The sequence below is a fragment of the Petaurus breviceps genome, unplaced genomic scaffold (assembly GCF_028583685.1).
Source record: "Petaurus breviceps papuanus isolate PSGF00001 unplaced genomic scaffold, PetGlider_PUasm1.0 356, whole genome shotgun sequence".
In the NCBI taxonomy this organism is placed as follows: Eukaryota; Metazoa; Chordata; class Mammalia; order Diprotodontia; family Petauridae; genus Petaurus; species Petaurus breviceps.
The window spans coordinates 386,150-410,955 of NW_027186290.1; the positions used below are offsets into that span (position 1 = coordinate 386,150).

General features: G+C 51.3%; 1 protein-coding gene across 2 annotated transcripts in view; it reads left to right on the top strand.

The window, feature by feature from the left end:
* KLHL29 (kelch like family member 29) overlaps positions 1-19,579 on the top strand; it is a 189,971-nt gene extending 170,392 nt beyond the window's left edge. For both annotated transcript variants that reach the window (XM_069097328.1, XM_069097329.1), the window contains 8 exons: positions 521-717; positions 1,442-1,701; positions 9,053-9,251; positions 9,483-9,665; positions 9,877-10,057; positions 16,209-16,402; positions 16,756-16,900; positions 17,738-19,579. In XM_069097328.1, coding sequence (XP_068953429.1) covers positions 521-717; positions 1,442-1,701; positions 9,053-9,251; positions 9,483-9,665; positions 9,877-10,057; positions 16,209-16,402; positions 16,756-16,900; positions 17,738-17,921 — 1,543 coding nt within the window. In that variant the 3' untranslated portion in view covers positions 17,922-19,579. The remainder of the gene's footprint in view (positions 1-520; positions 718-1,441; positions 1,702-9,052; positions 9,252-9,482; positions 9,666-9,876; positions 10,058-16,208; positions 16,403-16,755; positions 16,901-17,737) is intronic.
* Positions 19,580-24,806: the final 5,227 nt, after the last annotated feature.

A 24,806-nucleotide genomic window follows, 5' to 3' on the forward strand; every position in this document is an offset into this window, starting at 1 on the left:
GCACCACCCCCGCCTCTGCTGCTGCGCCGGCGCCTCTCCTGCCCGCCCCCTTCTGTCTTGCTCCACCTCTCCTGCCCCCTCCCCAGCCTCTCCTGCCCCACCCCGGGCCTTCTCCTGCTCCCCATCGCCTCCGGTCCGCATCCGTGGAAGGCAGCGTGCAGTGAGGGGTCTCTGCCTTGCCCGAAGTCTCCTGCCCCGCCCCGGCGGCGGGTCCCAAAGTGTATTGTTTCCCTGGGGAGCCAAGCTGTCCCTCATCTCCATTCGTGTGGCTCATCCTCTTTGGTTCGCCCCCTTTTTTGCATGAGAGGCAGCCTAGCACCCAGCAGGGCCCCCCCCGGGTCACGCTCTTCTCTTGCAGATGCGGAGCTGGGGCCCCAGGGTCAGGTGCGCCCCGCTTTCTGATCCCCCCAAAGAGAAGCACGTGACTGAGGCTGGAAGGGAAGGCAGCGAGGCCTCACCCTGCTGGGGAGCGGGGCCCGCGGGGCCGGGGGCTGAGAAGGCTCCACTCTGCTGTGCCTAGGTCTCCCCGGGAGCGCGACGGCCGTGCCAAGCTGGAACTCAGCCTGCCCGACCTCCGCGCCGACGTTCTGGAGCTGCTCCTGGAGTTCGTCTACACGGGCTCGCTGACCATCGACGCTGCCAACGCCAAGACGCTGCTGGAGGCCGCCAGCAAGTTCCAGTTCCACACCTTCTGCAAAGTCTGCGTGTCCTTCCTCGGTAGGGACGCGAGACTGCCCACGGGGGCAGTGCTTACCTGGAGCCCAAAGAGGAAAGGTGGAGGCAGTGCCCCGGGTGTGGACGCCACAGAGCCTGGTCCTGTCCCCACCATGGACCAAATCCTTACCCTCAGTCAGCCACAGACTGACCCCCTAACCCAGTCATAGACTGACCCCCTGCAATCCCTAAGACTGACCTCTCTGACCCCCTAACCCAGCCAGACTGACCCTCTCACCCCCTAACCCCGCCAGACTGACTCTCTGACCCCCTAACCCAGCCAGACTGACCCCTCTGACCCCCTAACCCAGCCAGACCGACCCCTCTGACCCCCTAAGCCAGCCACAGACTGACCCCTTAACCCAGCCATAGATTGAACCTCTGACCCCCTAACCCAGCCAGAATGACCTTTCCTAACCCTCAGCCTAGCCATGGATTGACCCTTGCTGATCCCTGAACCAGCCTTGGCCCAAACATAGACCAACCCCCATTCCTGCCTCAACCACAAGCTGGTACCTTGACCATGTCTTTTGGTTCCTTCAGAACCAACCCTGGGGCCAGTAGGGCCAGACATTGAGGCACGCAGTTTTCCAGAGCCACTCCAACTCTGTCTCTTCCCCACGAGGGTGGAACCTGAGCTGGAAAAGGTCTCTGGTCAGTCCAGAGGCAGGGAGGGGGAGTGTGCTACCAAGTCAGGGGAGTGACCAGGTCCTGTCCCGCCCTGCAGAGAAGCAGCTGACCCCTGGGAACTGCCTGGGAGTGCTGGCCATGGCTGAGGCCATGCAGTGCAGCGAGCTGTACCACATGGCAAAGGCGTTTGCGCTGCAGATCTTCCCCGAGGTGGCAACACAGGAGGAGATTCTGAATATCTCCAAGGATGACTTCATCGCCTACGTGTCCAATGACAGCCTCAACACCAAGGCAGAAGAACTCGTCTATGAAACTGTGATAAAGTGGATCAAGAAGGACCCGGCATCCAGGGCGCAGGTGAGGCTTGGCAGGGAAGCGTGAGAGGGAGGAGGAGAGGCGGACAGCGCCCAGGTGCTGACCTCCAGCTCACCTCGGGGGAGGGGGGAGAAGAGGGAGGAGGTGAGGTGGACAGCGCCCAGGTGCTGATCTCCAGCTAACGGGCTAGCAGCCTGGGCTGGGGGAAGGGTGGGGAGAGGAGTTGGAGCAAAAGAGCCAGGACCCTCCTCCACTGGAGACTGAGAAAGTGGTATCAGGACCACCAGCTGGAGACTGACTAAGCTCCAAGACCACCAGCTGGAGACTGAGAACAAGGTATCAGGACCACCAGCTGGAACCTGACTGAGGGCCAGGACCACCAGCTAGAGACTAAGCTCCAAGACCACCAGGTGGAGCCTGAGGACCAGGATCATCAGCTGGAGACTGAGAACAAAGTACCAGGACCACCAGCTGGAGACTAAGCTCCAAGACCATCAGCTGGAGACTGAGGACCAGGACCACCAGCTGGAGTCTAAGGGCACACCCTCATCTAGCCGTGGGCCCCCTATTGCAGCTAGCTCTGGTGGCAGAGGCTGATATACCTGAGACCAAACAGAGGCTGTCAGAGATGTGGCCACTGCAGGCAGAGGAGCCAGACTAGGCTGTCCCCACAGTGCTGCTGACACTCTGAATCATAGAATCCCAGATCTGCCAGAGCCCTTGGAATCCAAGCTGCAGCATCAAAGAGGGTCGCCTCTATGCCCTGCTCCAGCCCAGGCTCCTCGGCCCCCCTCCTGAACCTTCAGGGAGATGGTCCAGATGCATTTCCCCACCGCTACCCCCACCCCCATTGTTCCTGGCTCTGCTTCCCTGGCTCAGAACAACAGCCTTTCCAATTCTTGAAGATGAGTCCTATGTCTTCTCTTCTCCAGCCCAAACAGCCCCAAGACCTTTCCCAGCTGCCCTTTCTTAGCTGCCCTTTCCTGGATACTCTGGCTTTTCTGTGCTGTTCTTAACCTTGGACCCAGAACTGAGCATGGTCTTCTGGGCTGGTCTGACCAGGTCAGGGGTTTCCCTATTCCTCTATGTCCCATCTGCTTTTTTTGTGATTCCTGGAATCCTGAGGGTGAGGTTGTCCCCAGACTCAGGGATTGTCGGAGGTGGGGGGTGTAGAGATGAAATCTGTCAGCTAAGAAATGAGCTCTGAGAACAGGGAAAGAATGATCAGAGTGGGGATAGTGAGTGTGCGGTCCTGGAATATTGGACCTGGAAGCAGGAAGGTTGGGGTCCAATCCAGCTTCAGATACTTACTAGCTAGGTGCTTCTGGGCAAGTCACTGAACCACTGCCTGCTCAATTTCCCCATCTGCAAAACAGGGATAATGGTCACCTCATCCTTCAAGGATTGCTGAGGGTCAATATTAAGGGGTAACCTTTGTCTCTGGGACACAGAGGTTTGGGAAGGAGAGGGAGTGAGGCAGTGCACCACAGGAAGACTATCACCATCACCCCACAACTGCACTGGGCCCTGGCACCCTGCCTCTACTGGCCATCCTAGCTTTCCAAATGGAATCTGACCACCCTATTGTCTAGTCCACATCTTTCTGACTTGTCCATAGCATGAGACATGGCATCCTCAATTTGAGAATTTTGCCTGTAGTTTTAGGCAATGAGGTGGTACCACAGTGCATTGAGTGCCAGGCCCGGAGTCAGACACCTGAGTTCAAATCTAGCCTCAGACACTTACTAGCTGTGTGGCCTTGGTCAAGTCCCTTAATTTCAGTTTCTTTATCTGTACAAAGGGGACTATAATAGCCCTTACATTCCAGGGTTATTGTGAGGATCAAATGAAGTATTTTGAGTGAGTTCCTGGCACTACATACATGCTAATTATCATGGTGGCTGTGATGCCATCAGGGTACCCACCCTTTGGTTGGAAATATCTATTCTCTTTGCCAAAGTCAAGGCAACGTCTTCCCTTCTCCACCACCTTCTAATCTCATTGACAGCGGTTCATCAGGCATGTCCACCAGTCCCTTCAGTAACCTAGGAGGTAGTTTGCCTGGGCCTGGTGACTGGCTCTGCACTTACTGAGAGAAGGTAAAGGCTCTCTCTTCATGGCATTTCAATTCTCTGACATGAATAGTTCGTTGCTGACTTGGAGGGAAGGCTAAGCCAACGCACATTTGACAACAGTAGAGCAGAAAAGGAGGGGGCAGCTTTCAGAGATTTGGTGCACAGCACCATGTTTAATTATCTGAAACAGAACATTCACAAACACCAACATTAGTTTGACAAAAATGACGGGGAAATTCAGAAGCTGCTAAGTGAAAAATGAGAACTCCACAGGATTTTCCATCAGGATAGTTCATCCATCTCAGAGAAGGCAGCATTTAATGCCATCTAAAGGAAAGTACAAGCAAAGCTTAGAGAGATTCAGGATTCCTGGTTCAGTAAGAAGGCAGCTGAAATTCAGTTTTATGCTAATAGTCACAATCCAAAGTGCTTTTATGATGCCCTGAAAACTATTTACGGGCCAAAGACCTTTGGTGCATCTCACCTACCCAGTGCTGACAGAGCTGCATTGATTAGTGACAAGGACATGATCCTGGAGAGATGGGCTGAACACATCTGTAGTATTCTCAACAGACCATCATCAATCAACCCTGAAGCCATTGACTGTTTACCTCAGGTTGAAGTCAGTCCCTCCCTAGCTGAAGCTCCAACTGAAGAAGTTTTGGATGCCATTAGGCTTGTTTCCTGTGGCAAAAAAGGTGCTGATTATATTCCAGCTGAGATTTATAAGGGAGCGCTCATACAAAAATTAATTGAGATCTTCTGGGTTATATGGAAAGAGGTTACCACAAACACCACCCACCTCAGGAGTTCAAGGATGCCTCCACTGTCCATCTCTATAAAGGAAAAGGAAATAGATGGTCCTGTGACAATCATGGGGGTCTTTTAGTCATTTCTGGCAAGATTCTTCTGGATTGATCCTTTGCCTAGAAGATGGTCATCTACTTGAGAGCCAGTGTGACTTCAGAAAGGGCAGAGAAACAGTTAATATGCTGTTTTCTGCCTGACAACTCCAGGAGAAATGCCAGGAGCAGAGCAGAGGTCTGTACACAACGTTTGTAGGTCTGACCAAGGGCTTTGATACTGTTAGTCGTGAGGGCTTGTGGAAAAGTGTATCAAAATGTGGTTGCCCAGAGAAGTTCATCAGCATTGTATGTCAGTTCCATGATGGCATGCTTGCCTGGGTTCTGGATAATGGATGATGCCTCTAGAACTTCCCTAGTCACCAGTGGAGTGAAGCAGGACTGTGTGTGTGCTCCCATGCTTTTTAACATGATGTTTTCAATAACGTTGGCAGATGCCTTCAGCAAGAACAAAAAGGGCATCAAGGTCAGCTACTTCCCTGACAGTCAGTCCTTTAACTTGAAAAAAGCTACAAGCCAAGACTAAAGTGGAGGGAGAGCTGGTGCTTGACTTTGTTTTCAGATAATTGTGCACTCAATGAAGCCTCTAGGACAGAGATGCAACAGAGCATGGATCAGTTCTTTACCACTTGTTCTAATTTTGGCCTAACAATACCAAGAAAACAGGGGTTCTCCAACAATCAGCACCACACCATCCATAACTTAATGCCATTTTCAACCTTTCTCAAGCTGAACTGCCAAGCATTCAACCTCTACGGCCAAAAGTCCATCTCTGCCAGATGCCTAAAAGACTATTTGACAGAGAACTCACACAGGGCAAGTGCTCACATGGTGGTCAGAAGAAGTGATACAAGGACAATCTCAAGATCTCTCTGAAGAACTTTGGAGTCGATTGCATGACATAGGAGACATTGGCACAGGACTATCCACCATGGTACACTCTCATCCAAGAAGGTGCTTGTACACTGAGTGAAGCACAACTGCAAAAGAAACATGAGGTGCACAAATTTAGAGAATCCACCCCAAATATTCACATGGACTATTTGTGCCTGACCTGTTGTAGAGTCTTTTGAGCTCATATTGATGTGGTCAGCCATATTCACAAACACTGTACATTGACCCCAACATTGTAATGTCATTTTCGTTCTCTTTTAGCACAAAGGAGAGACAACATTTTGATTCTTTGTTGACCCATCTTATTCTCTCCTTCCTAGTCTGGAGAGTATGTACCCTGCTAGAGAAAAAGAAAGCAAAACCACAGCTGAGTCATTCTGCTTTGTTACCCTCCCTAGTGAAGCTGCAAGCTAACCCTGCTATGGACAGGCACCTGCTAGACCTTATCTAGTGATCACCCAGTTTCCACAAAAGCCAAGCCAAAGCTGGCATCATTATCATCATCAACACCTAGCATTTATTAAGCACCTACTGTATGCTGAACCCTATACTACGGGCAGGAGATATCAAGAAAGGTTAAAAACAGTCCCTGCTCTCAAGGAGCTCACATCAAAACCTGTAGACAACTTTGTGTGTTCAAGACAGAATGATGCAGGTGAAGCTTAGAGAGAACGCACTAGTGGGATTAGGAGAGGGGAGAGCTGGCAAAGGTCTCTTATAAAAGCCAAGACTTAAAGGAAGCCTGTGAAACCAAGGGGTAGAGTTGAGGATGGGGGGTATTCCAGGCATGGGAGACAGCATAGTGCAAAGGCATGGAGTCCGGAGGTGGAGGGTCTTGTTTATGCAACAGTCAGGAGCCAACTGGGTCACTGCGTGGAAGAGGAAGGGGGTGGGGAGTGAGGTGTGTGAAGATTGGAGAGGTAAGAGGGGTCTAAGTTTTGAATGTTAAACAAAACATTTCATATTTGCTCCTGGAGGTGATGGGGAGCCCCTGGAGTTTACTGAGTAGGGGGCAACATGGTCAGACCTGCACTTTAGTAAAATAACTTGGTGGCTGAATGGAGAATGAACTGGAGTGGGGAGAGACCAGAAGCAGGCAGACCCTCCATGTGTGAGGGGATGAGGGTCTGCACCAGGGTGGGGGCAGGGTCAGAGGACAGGAGGGGGTATGTGGGAGAGATGTTGCAGAGGTAACATTGACCAGAGGTCAATGATGGGCTTTGCCGAGGTGAAATAATGGGCCTTGTTGCCATATTGGATGGCGGGGTAAGAGAAAGTGAGAAGCCCAGGATGACTCCTAGGGTATGAGCCTGGGGCACTGGGAGGAAGCTGGTGCCCTCTACAATCATAGGGAAGGTGGGAGGGAGGAGGGTTTGAGGGAAATATCATGAGTTTAGTTTTGGGCACATTGCCTTTAAGATGACCATTGGACCTCCTTTGGCATTTAACACCTTCACAACCTGGCCCCTTCCTACCTTCCCAGTCTTCCTACATATTACCCTTTTCCATTTGTCTGTGGTCTGTCCACACTGACCTTCTTGTCAATCCATCTCCCAGCTAGGTTTTTGTACAGGCTGTTCCCCAAGCCTGGAACGCCCTTTCTCCCTGCCTCTGCCTCTCAAAGTTTCCTTCAAAGTTCTCCTTAGGTACCACCTCCTCCATGAAGTTTTTTCCAGACCCCTCCAGCAGCTGATGCCCTCTCCCCAAATAACATTGTATTCATTTTTTTATCTATCATATATACACTTATACATAAATCTGTTGTCTCCCCATGTAGTTGTAGCAATCATACTTGGGCCCACATATCTCCCCTCAGACTTCTAGTGAGTAACCCTGAGGGTTTAGGGGTGTCTTCTCTCTGGTGCTTTTGTCTTGGACTCCCACTCTGGTGCATCCCCCCTCACAGTTAGCAACCCAGTTCTGTTTATCCAGTTAACATCAATTAGCCTCTGCAAAGAAATGCAAGAAGAGAAGTAAAAACATCTCTCCCCAACACTTTGGGGGTGCATTCTCTATTTCCCCATCCCTGGTCTATGGGGAGCATGGCTGAGACTTCCCAGACAAATGCAGCCTGGTTACTGGGATGAGCCTTGTCTTGGCCACCCATAGTCTGGGGCTCAAAGGGTTCCCCCGTATTTCTGGGCCCTCCAAACTGAATTGACTCCACCCCCAGACCTCCTGGTGATTTACTCTCCAACCTTTTCGGAGCTCATGTGGTCACAGCTGTCTCCTTCCCCTAAAACCAAAAAACAAACACCGAGGGAAGGAATCAAAGGTCGTTTCTATGGATTGGCCACTTAGCCTCAGGTGGGGAGGGCCTAAGGATTCTCCCCTTATAGTATCATCTCTCTTCTCTCACAACAGCACCAGGCAGGGATGAGTCAGCCAAAGAGAAGAGATGAGGCTCTCATGAACTAGTATCTCTTTAACCCCTCTTCTCCCTCCCCCCACCCCCAGCTGCCCAGGCCAGCCCAAATGCTCTTCACACTCCGCAGTGGGCAGACTGCTCTCTGCACTGACTCATCAGGGCTGAAGTCCTCCAAGGACAGAGTTTCCTCACTTTTGTCTGTATCCCCAGCCCCAAGCACAGTGACCACCTGCTGGTGGCCAGGAGGCATTGGACACATGCTGCATGAGTGTGTGTGAGTGATCATCCATTATCTTCAATCTGGCTGCTCATAGAACTCACAGGGCTGAGTGTGTTGACTCCAGAGTAGGTTTGGATTATCCAGGGCTATTTTCCCAGCATCGATAAGTCACAATTCCAAACCCACCAGGATGCCTTGGGGGCTGCTGCCAATATAAAGTCACAGACACAGGTATCTGTCTTATTTCTAATAGTCACAGGAGGGTAGAGGGAAATTCAAGAGGAGAAAACAAAGGTGGCAGATGGAGACAAGAGATCTGCCAGAGACCTACCAGTCAAATGACATAGACCGAGCTCTGCTCCCAGAGCTCTGTGTTGATCAATCCAAGAAGATTCCTGATTTGTCAGTAAGAGTGCCTACCCCAAGAAGTTCCCTGCATCAAGGTGTCACACAGCCCCCTATATTATATAGAATTCAAATAAAGCAAGTACTGCATTCCACAAAGATTGCATTCCACAGTGTTACCCCTGGGTCAGTCCTCAGAGATCCCACTTCTGACACTGTGTGGCAACAGAGACCAAAAGTCAGAACTGAAATAATGTAGAAAGTTTGTCATGTCATCTGGCAGAGGGGAGAACCAATCTAGTGGGGGCTGCTCCCCCAGAGCCTGCGGAAGGCAGGCATCACTTAGGATTCAGAGGGCCAAGGAAACAACAACTGATTGGCCAGGACGGGGGCAGTTTTTAAACCAGACACACGAGTAATGGAAGGAAACTCTGAAAGGTGTCTGGTTAGCATAACCTAGCTTGTGAGTTAAGCATTAAGTTATCTAGTCTCTCAGCCATGCAGGGGAAGGGTCAAACAATACAACACAGTTTTCCCATGCCATCTCCCCTGAGACAGGACTCCCTCTTCCTTCCCTGGCCTCTTTGCCTTCCTGGGGCGAGGACTAGCTGGCTGCCTCTCTCCCTAGCATGCTGCAGAGCTGCTGGCTGTGGTGCGCCTTCCCTTCATCCATCCCAGTTACCTGCTCAATGTGGTGGACAATGAAGAGCTGATCAAGTCATCCGAGGCCTGCAGGGACCTGGTTAATGAGGCCAAGCGCTACCACATGCTGCCACATGCCCGTCAGGAGATGCAGACCCCCCGTACAAGGCCCCGGCTCTCAGCAGGTATGGCCCAGGAAGAGGACTGGAAAGGGGGGCTGGACTCTGAGGATTCTGGTTGGACAGATCAGTCAGGTGCTCACTTACACCCATGCACACTGGCTCTGACTGACTGGATCTCTCTCTTTCTCTCTCTCTGTCTCTGTCTCTCTGTCTCTCTTTCTCCCTGTCTCTGTGTGTGTCTCTGTCTCTGTCTCTCTCTGTTTCTCTGTCTCTCTCTCTCTCTCTCCCTCACAGGTGTGGCTGAGGTCATCGTCCTGGTTGGGGGCCGACAGATGGTAGGGATGAGCCAACGGTCACTGGCTGCTGTCACTTGCTGGAACCCACAGAACAACAAGTGGTATCCCTTGGCAGCCCTACCCTTCTATGATCGAGAGTTCTTCAGTGTTGTCAGTGCTGGGGACAACGTCTACCTCTCTGGTGAGGCTCTGAGGCTAAGGGACTCAGGGATTGTAGCTCCTAGTCTGAGTCCCCAGCATGGCGATACAGACCAGGGCAGGGGAAAGGACATCTGGGGACAGCAGCTTCTGGTCCAAGAACACTAGACAAGGGGCAAGATCAGAGGAAGAGCTGTTCTCCTCACCCCCATACTCACCACAGGCTTTTCTCTGACTCCTGCTGCCTACTCTAGGTGGGATGGAGTCAGGGGTGACTCTGGCCGACGTCTGGTGTTACATGTCCCTGCTTGACAACTGGAACCTGGTCTCCAGGATGACAGTCCCCCGATGCCGGCACAACAGCCTGGTGTATGATGGCAAGATTTACACCTTAGGAGGCCTTGGTGTGGCTGGCAATGTTGACCATGTGGAAAGGTGAGGGGGCATCCTGGGGGAGGGGGGCCCCAAAGTAGCCCTCTTAGGATTGTGCCCAGCACCCAGTAGTGGTAAAAGAACCCTAGACACACCCAGCCCATTACCACAGCTGGCATCCAGCGGCCAGGAGCAATTTAGGCTAGAAAGAAGTGAGTTAAAGCTCAACCCATACAGGAACCCAGCACACAGAGGTAGGGCAGCTCTGCCTCCTCTGCCCTGACCCGGGGCCCCCAAAGGCCTTTCCAAGACCCCTCTTCACTGCTCTCCCTTCATCCACTCCATGCTCCACAACCCTCCTCAGCTCCAGAACCTTCAATGTCTCCCTGTCCCCTTGGAACTACGTATAGATGTGTGCAGCCAGCATTCTGAGACCTCCCCCCGTATTTGTTGCATGTACACACACATGCACACACACTGAAAGCCCACCAGACTGACATTTTGGCTCTACCCCACCTACCCCTGCAGGGCCTACCTTCCTCTCCTTAAAAGCCCAGAGTGCCACCTCCCACAGGAAGCCTTTCCAGATTCCCTTGGTCATCAGGACACGCTCCCTCCCCATCTGTTTCCTTAGGGCTCTGCTCGGCTCAGTCTTAGCCCCATCCATCACATTCCCTCCCATATGTCACTTGGCTGCACTGCCCTGTCCCCCTTCAGACTAGCAGACAAAGGGAGGGTGGGCTTGAATTCTGCCTCTGAGGTTTCCTGTGACCCTTGGCAAGCCTCCATTCCCAGTGTCTCAAGTGGGGGGTAGTACTCCTTCACACCCAGAGGAAGGCTCTTTTTGGTCAGTGTGCTGTGAACTTAAGCACTATCTCCTAGAATCTAGAATGAGCCTGGTCCAATGCAGGGGCTCAGTGGAACTGAATCATGCCTATGGCCACTAGGGGGCACCATAGTGCACAGAGCCCCAGGCCTGGAGTCAGGGAGACTCATCTTCAGAAGTTCAAATCCAGCCTCAGACACTTACTAAGTCACGTCACCCTGCTCGCCTCGGTTTCCTCATCTATAAAATGAGCTGGAGAAGAAAATGGAAAGAAAACCCCAAAATGGGGCCATGGAGAGTCAGGCACAACTGAAAACACTGAACTAAACTGGCAGGTTCAAGTTCAGTTGACAACCTCCAGGCTTGGACAAATAGCCACCTCAGGGCTCAGACCCTTTCCAGACACTTGTGACCTTCGGATCCTTCAGCAAACACATCTTCAGGGATTCTAGACTCAGTGTTCCCACAAGGAGACAGGAAGCCCAAGGGAGGTCAGGCCTGGCTGGACTCCTGAGAGCTGTGAGGGAAGAAGGGCAAGGATGGAGAAATGGAGGTTCTTGGGTGAAGGTTCTCCTGGGGACTTTAAAAAGCGCTCCAGGGGGTTCTAGGTCATGCAGTCAACAAGATGGCAGGCTAGTCATTTTATCCAGTTCCTACCAACTCCAAAACAAAGAGAATTGCTCAGGAGAGGGTAGATCCACTGTGACCCAACAATGAAGTAGGATTACCCTGGTGCCTTTACCACTTCCCTTCCCCCACTAGCCTTTGCACTCAAGCAGGGCACATCAACTGACCCTCCAGCCTGTGTCCTGGCACCTGCTCATGAATTTCCCTGCTGCTTTCCCGTGCCACACCGACCTTCCTGCCCAACAGTACTTTCATGCTACAAGAAGTAGACCTCAATTCTTCCCAGCCATGAGCAAAAGAGAGAGGGCTACATGGAGGACCACACTCTACCATACAGTAGCTAGGTGAGGACACCCCAAGGTGGATGAAATTTTGCCCATACAACACACTCTCCCAAGCTGGCAAAAAGAAGCAGACACTGACTAAGCTCAGCCAGAGAACAGAGGAAGGGGGTGCAATGCAAGCTTATGCAGTAGGCCAGCAGAAGGCAGGATGTGGGGCTGCACCAGGCCCAAGGGTCAGGGACTGGTACCCATCTAAGGCCCCAAAGATTTCAAGAGGAAGAAAATCTAGAGCACAAGCAGATAAATCAATGGGGGAAAGAGTAAATTCAGAAGCAAAGGTGAGTAACAAAACATCCAAAAGATTTCAAACATCTCTAAATAAATATTGAAAGACAATGGAAATCCAACTGACCAAACACAGAACCTTGTGGGTTCCCAAGGAAGCATGGGATTGCAGGAGCAGGTTTCAGAACAGCTGGAAGAATTAAGAGAATGGGTGACCTGCACAGCAGAAACAATTAGCAGAGGACCATGTGACTCCCCCATGGCTAGTCTCTCCAAAGATGCAAGAAGAACAGGTGGCTCAGCGAGTAAGAGCACCGGCTCTAGTGTCGGGATGACCTGGATCAAATCCGGGCTCAGATACTCAGCACCACACCCAGAAATAACTGGCCGTGTAACCTTGAGCAAGTTACTTAACCCCAATTGCTTTAAAAAAAAAAAGCGAGAAGAGTTGGAAGATTCAGGACACACAGCTAGAGGGGTCCCAGAGACCCCATCCCAGCCTGGCAATCTTGTCCTACCTGGCTCTGCCTCTTCTGCCAGAGCTCTCACCAGGAGGGATCTGACTTTGAGAAGGGTCATCACCACGAAGTTACCATGGGCCACAATATGAAAATGGGCTTTAGAGAGAAGTGATCATGTCTCTGCAGAGAACTTACCACAAAAGACTGTCAGTTTGGAGCTAGAAGCAGCCCTGGGGATCCACTAGTACAATGTATCTGTCATTGTACAGATGGAGAAAGAGAAGGTGCCCCCAGAGAAATCCCACAGAAACAGATCCAGGACATGAGCCCAGGCTCTCTGCTTCCACGTCCAGCATCATTCCCATCACACCATACAAGAGGAAGGCATGTCCAGGGACATCTGCCGAGCCCAAGTTCAGCCAAGGCAGCAGAGTTGCAGTAGAAAGAGGTGGAAAAGGATTGAATCCTAAATTTTTCTGCATGTAGAACAAAGGCCAGGCCAGGCTGTAGACACCCTCTGCTGAATTCTGAGCATCCTTTCCAGCTGGGGTGTTGGGCTGCCTACAATATGCCTGGGGTATGGGCCTCTTCCCTCCTCCCTCACCTGTACTGTCATGCACTGTATACCTTCTCCTCTCAGATTACCAGAGAAGGGGTGTGATGGTGTGGGGTCTTCTGTTGATGAGCCAAATGAAGCTCAGCTCCAGAATAAGGGCTACTCTGCTCTTGCACCAAGGACTCAGAAGCTGAGCAAAATGGGCTCTTTGTCCAAGCCTTGCCTGAACCTAGCAAGACCTTGGGAACCCTGTGCCAGGCTGGGTACTGAGGGGGCACTCATGGTGGCCTTGGTGCTCGCCCACCAGCCCAAGGATAATCAACGGTGCACAGCGGCCATGACATACTTACGCTGCAGCTAGCCGCCGCCGCCGCCACCCCGTGTCTCCAGGCCCTTGCCTCCCACATGGCTGTTAGTCTGAACAAAACAGCCAGCAGGAGCATCGGCTTTCTGATCAAGCCTGACTTCAAGGCCATTTGTCATCCAATAATAAACACATGGAGAAAAGAATATTCTCTGTGTGGGAGGAAAGCGGACTGGATCTGTCATCCTGTCCTAGCTCCTGTCGGCTGTTTTTAATCTTCTAAAATGTTGATTACTCATTTTGAAAACTTACACTCAATGACAAATACTAAGCATCATTCGATGATTGGAAATGAGCCAACAGAGCAGAGAGGCAGCTTGGCCCATCCCGCCTCACTCGGCTCACCTTCCAGTCTCTGCTTTGCCTTTCTAGATCCCTCCCTTCCAGCTCTGGGACAGCTGGGACCAGCGTCTCGCTGCACACAGGGCAGTGCCCAGCCCACAACAGGGGCTTAAGAAAGGCTTTTGGACTTAGCCTTGATGTTAGCACATCATCAGCTGCCCCCTCTTTCTGTCCCTGCCCTGCCCTGCATTTCTACAACTAGGAAGAGGGATGTGGCAAAACTCCAGGGTCCCTAGCTTCCCCAATTCCCCTTCAGATACTGCCTGGGGGCCTGACCTAACTCCTCGGGTACTCCCCTAGGGCCCCCTCCCAAGCTGACACTAAGTCATTAATGACTGATATGGGAACAGAGCCATCCAGCCCACTTCAGACCCATCTCAGTGTCTGGAACGCATCCAGAGCACCAGTTGCTGTCTTAGTATCTTGGGTTCTTAACTCCTTTGGTGTGAACCCTTTGGTGGTTTGGAGAAGCCTATGAACTGCTTCTCAGAATTGTAAAAGTTCATAACTGGAGGAAATGCCAAATTTTGGGTAGAGGTCAGTGAAAATAAAGATAGGATTCTTTTTTTTTTCCATCTGTGGTCCCTTGTACTAGTTTCTTACTTCTCTTGGGTCCAACTCCCTATTAGCCCTCTCTGTTCCTTCCTTTTTAGTCCAAAAAGGGTCTCCTCACCAGAACGAAAAGAAGCAAAGTCAGAGTTGAGCAGCTCCCGCTTTTCATTGACCTTTCCCCTCCCCAGCAGTTGTGCTGGCCAGCCATCGATCCTCCAAGAGGATCCTAACATTGCTCTGAAAAAATCCCTAGAGCTTCTAGGAGGCTTTGTGTCCAGTCCTTTCTATGCAGTCTGTGTGGGGTGATCACCTCTTTATCCGCCTGCTACCAGTTCATTTTCATTATTAATGTTCACCCCAGGCTCTAAGGCAGTGGAGGGATTTGTTCCGATACATCCTCACCAATTACTAAAAGTTTAACATCTCTCAGCTAATTGTTTGATTAATCATTCTAGCTTACTAAGTGTTATTTAACAAAACGGACATTTTTTCCCACAAGTTTTTCTCATGTCTCTCTCCATACATATATAATATTGTGTATATTATACATAGTATATATGTTGTATTTTATGTACATATATGTCTGTAAACTTAAGCATCAAAGTTAGTGTATCCTATTAACAGTGTCATCAAGAATAAAACAAAGATGTAATTGTTTACAATCTATCTACTGTGAGAAAACTCGTAGCCAGAGACCTTTACTGAGCACAGCTGCTAACTGCCCTTCAATTCTGGATATGCAGCCCTATCATTTCTTCCTTTCAGGATCCCACTGAAAATGCTTCCCCATTCTCTTACTGTTTCTTCACAAGATAAGGAATAAGCATATGACTTCTTGGGATATAAGTTCCTTTGGTCCCCTTTTCTGGATTTCTTCTCTCCAGGTATCACAGTTAACCACAGGCTTTGCAGAACCACAGTTAAACTCTCAAAGAAAGACAGTAAAATGGAATCTGTCCAAAGTCCTTCTGCCCCTTCAAGATGCAATATAGACAGTTCTCACTTCATGTAAATTTATATTACAAAAACCCAGCTTTACTAGAGAATTCTGAAAGGAATCCACATTCCAAAAACCCCACCTCTGTTAACTTTTCTGTACGAGTTCTGGCTTCTCTCTCTCTCTGCTCTTGCCCCTTAAAGTGAAGCACTCTGTGACCGCCCATCCCCCCAAAACCCTTAAAAACCCTCCAAGTAAAAGCAGGACAGGCAGAGACTGTCACAGTCACCACCACCAAATCGGGGGTTTGGCTTGAAAGCTCTGGCACAAGAAAGGAAGCCTTTGCCTCTCTCTGCATGTCCAGCCATCTTCTGTCCCTGGCTGCTACGTGCCCCCATCCTCTCCTGTCTGTGTCTGTGTCCAGCCCCAGGCCCTGCATGTTCCTCCTCCTGTCTCACTTCTCTCTCCCCAGTCCTCAAGTGTCCTTGAATGACATGCTGGCCTCCTCCCTCCATGGGTAGAGGGCCCTCAACCTGCCTCCCCACATCTGCAGGCAAATTCACATTATACGGAAATTGCTTTATGTAAAGGTCTTTGGAAGGGTCCACGTATGTGGATAAATCTCCTTGGTTATGGGGGGACAGTCTCTTGGAGCAGGTGCTACACCCCTTCTTGTCCTTAGCTCCAGCTGAGCCTCTAAGGGGCAACAGAAATCCAGGACTCAGACCTGGGGGAAAAGGGGCTGTAGGTGGGGACAGGAGGAAGAGGAGAAAATTGTAGGAGCAAAGGGAAGGAGGGGATGGGGAGGAGACCTTCCTACACAGAACGAAAAGTGCGTGAGCTTCCCAATGGAGTGGGGGCTGAGGGAGAGCACTCAGCGGTGCCCTGGCAGGGTAAGGACCCATTGGCTTGTGTCCTGGCTCCCCGAGCATCCCCACCAGTGATCCAGTTGTGATCAGGGCTCCATCCTCTGCCCACAGGTATGACACTATCACCAACCAGTGGGAGACAGTGGCCCCACTCCCCAAGGCCGTGCACTCAGCTGCAGCTACCGTGTGTGGGGGCAAGATCTATGTGTTTGGAGGGGTCAATGAGGCTGGCCGAGCTGCTGGGGTGCTACAATCCTACATCCCACAGACCAACACGTGGAGTTTCATTGAGTCCCCGATGATTGGTGAGCAGCAATATATGGGATGCAGAGGACAGTGAGGGGCATTGTCTCCAAGACACTCCGCTTCAGCTGGGATATGTGCTGACTAAAGGCTCCCCCCACCCCACACAGGGACTGACATGGCAGATGGGCACCCGGCCTCTGGTCTTGCCTGCTCTGGGCCTCAGTGTCTTGATCTGGAAAGTCAGGAATTTGGAGTAGACAATCACTGAGGCCCCTCTAGCTGGAATAGTCTTTGGTTCTAGGAAGCTGTAGTCAGATCTGGGGCCTGGGGTGGAGAGAGAGGGCCCAAGATGGGAGCGCAGGGTCTCCCCTCTCAGCCTTGACTCTGGCTTTGCTCTTCTTCCCCCACCCAGATAACAAGTATGCCCCGGCCGTCACCCTCAATGGCTTCATCTTCATCCTGGGGGGCGCCTATGCCCGGGCTACCACCATCTACGATCCGGACAAGGGCAACATCAAGGCAGGGCCCAACATGAACCACTCCCGGCAATTCTGCAGGTGAGCCAATGCCTAGCCAGGGCTCCGGGCTCAGCCCTGATTCCCTTCTGGTCTGCAAGGCAGAAATCTGACTCCAGGCCTCTCTCCTGCTACCCCAGTGCAACTGGGTCAGGAACTGCTCACACCAGCACATACGTGTACAGACGCGTGTATACACATACATACAGAAACATGCATATACAAACACCTACATGTGTGCCCAGATATGCATGCTTACATATGTGCACAGTTATACACTTAGTCACATGCGCAGATGCATATATGTGCACAAACACACTCATCTGCACGAACATGCATGCACACCTACATTGTGCAAACATGCACGCTTACATGTGCACGTGCATGCACATGCATGTGCAGATATGCACACTTACATGGATGCACAAGCCCACTCACGCCGTACAAACTCACTCATGTGCACAAACATGCATGAACACACATTGCACATGGCACCCTTGTGCAGACACGTGCACATACATTGCACCCCGTGTGCCCACACACATGCACACCCAGCCTCTGTCAGCACAGCCCGTGGGCGGAGTCTGCCCCACCAGCATCTCACTTTCTTCCTCTTGTCAGTCTCACCGGCTGTCTCCCCGTCCTGGGAGGATTCCGTCACATTGTAGCGGGGCTGGAGGTGGGGAGATGGGCCAGGGTTTTCTCCTCCTCCCTCACCGGTCTGGGCGTGTCAAAGACAGGACCAGATGGCCTGGAGAGCCCTAAGCCCGGGCGCCCCCTCTGGCCTCGCCCACTCCCTGGTGATCCCCTGAAGGGCCGCAGGGACAAGCACTGCATGCCAGTTTTTGACCTCCTGCTTTGCTCCACTCTCCTCCACAGCGCAGTTGTGCTGGATGGGAAGATCTACGCCACTGGCGGCATCGTCAGCAGCGAGGGGCCGGCCCTGGGCAACATGGAGGCCTACGAACCGGCCACCAACACGTGGACCCTCCTTCCACACATGCCCTGCCCCGTCTTCCGGCACGGCTGCGTGGTCATCAAAAAGTACATCCAGAGCGGATGAGGCCCGAGGCCCCCCCGGTGTGGCGCTGCAGCCATGGCTAGGGAGGCGGGCCACACAGCCGGAGAGCCGGGCACGGCGCTGGCAGCGCAGCCGGAGGGATGGACCTGCGCCGGCCTCTGGAGCGTTCTCTACGTCGAATGTACAACAGCCGCCCGCGCCCTGAGCGCAGGGAGCCGGGGGCTGGTGCTCCTAGGGGTGCCCCTAGGGCGGGCGCCCTCCCCACCAGTCCAGGCTTCAGTCAGCCCAGGTGCAATAGAAACTCCCTCTTTTTGACTTGTGGGGGGAGGGATGTGGCCTCCATCCCTCTGCCAAGCGAGCCTGGGCGCCGCCGGCAGCACAGGCCGGCCCAATGCCCGCACTCACTTCGAGTCCAAGCTCAGCTTTTCAAACATCTCAGGCTCTCGGCTGCTGGGTGCAGACGCCTGCCTGGGGTTGGGGTGGGAGGTGTTGCGGGGCGCACGGCAGCCCTGCTCGGGAGCAGAGCCACAGTCGCGGCTCGGGGGTGGGGGGTGGCGGGGGCATCGGGGCAAGGTGACGGAGCAGCCCGGCCCCCAGCCCCGGTCCCCACCGCCCTGCAGATCGGCCTGCTTTCTCCAATCCCATATGAATTCTTGACCTTTCCAAGAGCAAAAGGCTGCTTTGGGGGACTGGAAGGAGGAGGAGGTAAGTAGAAGGGATGGAGGTGAGAGACTGACCCCAGCATCTTCGGGGGTGGGAGAAAGCAAGCAAATAGCCCGCTGATTTTTCTACACCCAGATTAGAGATTCCTGGCTGCTCCGGGGGCCCACACCCCTGTCTTTATTTTTGGGAACCTTTATAGCCCAGCCGCCTGTGGAAGCTGTGCCTTGTGGAGGTGCCCCTGAGGAGGCTGGGACTGGCCTCCCAAGGGAGCTGAGTGCGAGTGGGGGACCAGGCTGAGGGCTGGGCAGAGGGGGAGCATCTATCTACGAAGCACAGGAGATTATTTTTTATATCGATAGCTATATATTGAGTGGCTCCCATGGGAGCTCATGATGGGGACAGCCTTTTAACATTTTTACCTAGTCCAGGAAACCAGAGCGTGAGCCCCGAGAGGCAGCTCTGGGCCAGCCTCTCCAGCCAGGGCTGGGCTGGCCAGAATGCCCCCTTCCACCCCTGGGCGGCCACTGGGCATTAGGAGAGGTGTGCAAGGGGAGCATGCCCCCACCCACCCCCTGGCTTCCAGACCATGGGTCGGACACTGAGACACGGACAGGACAAAATCTGTGTCCCAGGGTTTTAGCTCCCACTCGGACCTCCGATCTGCAGGGTCTGGCTCCACCTTGCTGCCGGATCCTGGTTATGCAGAGATGTGGGAGATTATTTATTCCTTTTTTTTTTTTTTAAAGTAATAAGCACAATGAAACTCCACCCGTCCTCTGTCATCGCGTCTTCATGTTACCCAGGGTGCGGGCTGAGTGTCTGCCCCCAGGGCGGCCGGCCAGCAGCCCGGCAGGATGGAGCGCCAGCGATGACTGACGATGTGTCCAATCCCCTTCCTCTCCTCATCGGTCACACTGGAGCAAAGCTGGCAATTTCTGTGAGCTCTCTGAACAGGGTTCTCTGGTACAGGATTGTACATAGCTATGTTTATTGGTTAGCTCTTGGTATACCGTAATAAATCTATTTATAGACCTAGACTGGTGGTTCCGTGGCGCATTCTTGGGCTGGAGGGGCATTGCAGACAGCCACCCCCTCACAGCCCCAGCTTCAGTTACACACAGCCCCAGGCCACACCCATCCATGGCTAAATCACAGGCCCTGGGTAGGTACAAATTTTGCTGCCTCAGATACTTCCCTGTCCCTTTGGGCAAGCCCTCACTGGGCCTCAGTTCCCTTCTCTATAAAACAAGGGGGTCAGACAGGCACTAGGTCACTCGGAAAGAATAAGTGGGGTTACTCGCATGCCTGGACTGGCTGTAACGCCCCCTGCAGCTCTCTTCCCATCTTCATAAACAAGAAATAGAAACTGGGATGCCAGTTTCCCAGCTCCTTGGGGCCCAAGACTGAGTCATAAAGGTGCCATCCAGCCCAGGACACAAATCAGCCAGACCTGACTGCTGAGCAGGGCTTCCAGTGAATGGACATTGGGAGGCCTCCTTGTCTGCAGGGGCAAAATCACCGAGGCAGAGATGCCCAAGTCACAGATCCACAGGGCCATCAGCTCAGAGGGAGGGCTTTAGTTCAATCCTTCCTTTTACAGGTGAGGAAACTGAAGCACAAAGCAACTGGGTGGTCTGCACTGGACACAGGTAGCAGCTGCCAGACACTTCCAGTCTCTGATCGGAGGCACTCAGAGATAGGGCTGTCCCGCTGCCCCAAGCCTCAGTAACTGAGGTGCTGATGGTGAACCAAGGACCAGAAGAGTGCCTGAATTTTGCTCTGAAGTTCTGATTAGTGATGAGGAGGGACAGGGAGAGAGGGACTCAAACTCAGTGAAGATCCTGAGTGAAAGGCATGACGGGGGCTCACTCCCCACGGAGGAATCCACCTCTACTACCTGTCCTCGGATGCAGGGGGCTCCCACTCCCAGGGCTTGGGCCCCATGGGGCTGTGGGGCGGAGACAAGGACGGGGGAGGGCATCACTCATTCCTGGCCCCGCCCCCCCAGCTCAGCTCTGGGGACACCGGGAGATTGGCAAAGTTCTTCACCAATGGGTCTCATTTGATCCTCACGAGAGAGGTGGCAACCTGCCCAGATAACCTAGCCAAGACGTGTCTGACCCTTGGTTTGAATTCAGGGCTTCCCGGTGCCAGGCCCAGCGCTCTGTCCACTGCGTCACCAGCTGCCTCTGGCCGGAGGACAGTGGGAATGGATTTGCCCAAGCCTTTCCCATCTTCCAATCCCAATGAGCCGAGGGGCGGGCGTGGAGGGCAGCTCACTAGAGACCACCGGAACCAGGCACCAGCTAGGAAACAGCAGCAGCAAAGCCACGTCCAAGGCCACGAAATCATCACAGCACCCGAGCCCTGGGGCCCCCGCGCCCACCAGGCCCCTCTGTCATCTGGACCCTGGTCTAGAGTCCCCCTCTACGGAAGGCGTCGTGCCTCTGGGGTCCCTTGATTCACCAGCAGCAACTCAGCTTCGTGGCTAGAGACACTCTGGCTCCCTCCTGCCTTCAGCTTCCTTGGGGGGGGGGGGGGTGGCCCCCCCCCGGGCCTGTTTACGTCTATGGCGATACACTGTCTCTGTCTTTTTTTTTTTTTTTTTTTTTAGGGCAATTGGGGTTATGTGACTTGCCCAAGGTCACATGGCTAGTTTTTGTGTTAAGTATCTGAGCCAGATTTGAACTCAGGTCCTCCTGACTCCAGGACCAGTGCTCTATTCACTGTACCACCTAGCCACCCCAGGACTGTCTCTTTTGCTTATTTGTGTCTCCAGCCCTTAGCTCAGTACCTGGCACACAGTAGGTGCTTAATAAATAGTCTATGGAGTTTGCAAAGCTCTCACAAATATCTCACCAAAACCCTGGGAGGTAGGTGCCATAAGTATTCCTATTTTTAAGTTAAGGAAACTGAGGCTTACGGTTAAGTGACTTGTCCAGGGTCACATAACTAATACATTTCTGAGGCAAGATTTGGACTCACATCTTCCCAATTCCTGCTATGATACTTTATCCAAAAACCAAAAATAAACCCCTAAATGGCATGCACAAATGAAATAGACTTAACCCAGGAGGATCCTGCACCTAAAGTCAGAAGGCACCTGGGGGCCTTCATTTCACAAAGGAGGAAACTGAGGCCCAGTGAGGCTATAGGATCCTGGATCTAGAGTGGGAACCAGTGACACAGAAGGAGAGAGGCCCAGAAGGCAGTGCCTCAGCCCAGTCACTCACATCCTAAGTATGAAAGGTGAGGTCGGAACTCAGGTCTTCAGACTCGGTAGCCTTTGGCTACCTTCGGCCTTGGTTGGATGAGGTGCAGGACAGAACTGTGGCTCTTTGTGGGTTCACTTCATTCCAGAGAAGCCAGAGGTCAAGCATAACCTTGCATGCTAAGAATGTTTATTCCCACAATGGAGTCCAGGGACAAGAGGAGAGAGGCCTGGGTGAGAGCTTCTAACTGAAGACTCCCTTGGAAAGTGACATCACAGCTTCCTTCAAATAGAGGAAGGACTGGAAAAGGGCTGAGACTGAAGTGGACAACGGAGAAACAGGACAGCAAAGCAATTATAATTTGATAGGAGTGTTTATTAACCATCTGGTGACTGACTCCCCAGTAGGGAAGACAGCCTCGAGTGTCCTGAAAGGTGCATTTTTATAGAATAATGTGTTGCTAACAACAAAGTGTGGTTCCAAGTGGGGGGGGGGGTGCCACTTCTAGTAAAGTCTTGGGTACCTAACAAGAACAGACTTGTATCTGGGGTATGTTTCTAGCAACACATGTGAAAAGTTCCCTCACTATTGTGGCCTATCAGGTGTTTTCCAGGGTCCCTGGCAGGGGCCCCTTCTGGCAGGTTTTAGGGGGCTTTGGTGTATAATTTCTGGTGGGCACTTCACTCCCCCCCTTTTCTTGCTCATAGTTGAAACTCAGACTCAACTGAGTCTGGGGACATAGTGCCGAGGGCAAACAGCTGGAGGGCTTGGATACTTTTTCTAACATAGGTGGACAGGCAATTTATGAAACATGGGAAACAACATAAACCTGGGGTCACGCAGGGCACAGAGATCAAAGGAGAGGGTGGGCTGCCCATGAGTCATATTCTTTGCAATTAGAGTCCCATCAATTGTCTTAGAGTACAAGGCGGGAGAATAGGAGTTGGAACCGGCCAAAGGCAGGAATGCCAGGAACCGGAGCATCAGGACAGAATCTCTTAAGTCACTGGAGCGGTGGATTCAGGCTTTTCTTCTGGCCACTTTAATAGCAGATGGGTTAGGCATGGGATCCTGGGGTGATGACTGGGAAGTGGTCTGGCACACTGCTCTGACTGCGTCCTGGATGTCTTGGAGAGTTCGGAGGGACTTGAGAAGTAAATCATTAACAGTCATACATAACAGCATTCACCACCCAAAGTATAATAGGAGGTGGGGTGCCTAACAGAATTTCAAAAAAGGGGAATGAATTTTACACATATGCATTCAATTACAAATATTAACACTTGCTTAGATGATGGAATAATTTTTATGAAGGAAATTAGTTGAAAACTTTTAAAATAATCTTAAGCAGTTTGCATAACTTTCTGTACATGTTCTAATTCTAGATGAAAAATAATATTAGATGTTACAGTAAGCTAACATGAAAGAATTCCTATTTTTTACTGATTACCTTCTCTGAGCATAGAAACCTGTTATAGAGGAGAAAAAGCAGGGATATGTGACATTCCAAATATGCCAGGAGAAAACATCCTTGGCTCTGTGTAAATTCAGGTACAGTTACAGATATTCCATATCATTCAGAATTTGTTCCATCTCATAGCTAGACTCAGGAATAGGTGGGAAACATTCCTTTTCAAAGGAACTTCATGGGTAAACTGAGCCAGGAGGGATTCCATCCCAGACAGAGGCTAAGATTGTCCCTTCGGCCTTTACCAAATGTAGACTTCCACCTGTTAACAGTACAGGATCACATTCCTCTGAGTAGCTAGTGGCATTTTCTCTCAGACACTGAGTTAATGCAGACAACTATACCCAAATTCAGACTCATAAAATTTAGTTATGGTCCCATGTGCTTTTCACCTTAAACAACAAGCTTCACCAATCACAGCTTAGAGCCAGTTATAATTATTTCTATTCTCACGGGACTGCAATAAGTAATAAAGATGTATCAAATCTAGGTGATTTGACAGTTTTACAACATAAGGAAAATTTTTATTAATTCTAAGCAGGAGAGACTGCTCTCTGAATGGGCAGAACTAGTCAGACAAGTTTTCATCCAGTTTCCTCCTTTCCACATACAGTAATCAATTAACAGTTTTAGGTTTTAGCATTAAAATAGTAGCCCAAAATAGCTTAATTAAAAATCTTACAATTTTTTTTAAAGCAATCAGGGTTAAGTAACTTGCTCAAGGTTACACAGCCAGTTATTTCTGGGTGTGGTGCTGAGTATCGGAGCCCCAGATTTGATCCCCAGGTCATCCCGACACTGGAGCCAGTGCTCTTACTTGCTGAGCCACCTGGATGCCCCTGAATTTTTTTTTTCTATATGGCAGATATACACATTGCAAGTCAGGGTTAAAGTAACACTACTGGTCTTACACAATTTTTCTCCTCACTCAGGTTTTACAATATACAGTGTAGAAATACAACAATAATATAAACTGCGAGATGACATTAATTGCATTTCCAAATTACATATAAGAATGATTGATCTTACCAAGAGAAGAGGCTAGTTGACTTCTGACCTCATTTTCTCCTCTCTTTTTTTCATCTCCCCACTTTGCAGATGAATTGAGACTCAGGATTAAATGATTTATTCTAGGTCACACAACCAGTCAGTGCAGAGTTTGGAACACACTGTTTCTCACTGACAAGCTTTTCTCACTTTTCTGATTTTCTCTCTTTCATCTTTCTCTTAGCTGTACCTCTCTGGTTTTTCTCTTTTTGCTCTATATTCTTGGGTGTTTTCTCCCTGCTCCATTGTTTTCCAGGAGTCCTTAGCAACCTTCTGTAATTCCTTGGCACTGGAACAAGCAAAGGGATCATTTGCAGCAAGGGAGAGACCTCTTAGATGGTACTGAAGTTGGGGCTTCAAGGTACAGAGTGAACTCTATATTTCAGGGGAAAACCCTCCATTTTCCCAAATTCATCACACTTAAAGCACATTATCAGCCAACTGGTGAGTGCCAGGAGATGGTAGCCTGGAGCACTGAGGAGAGGGTTTGGGGAACTTGAAGTAAAAACTTCAGGCTCTGCTTACTTAGAGAGGTGG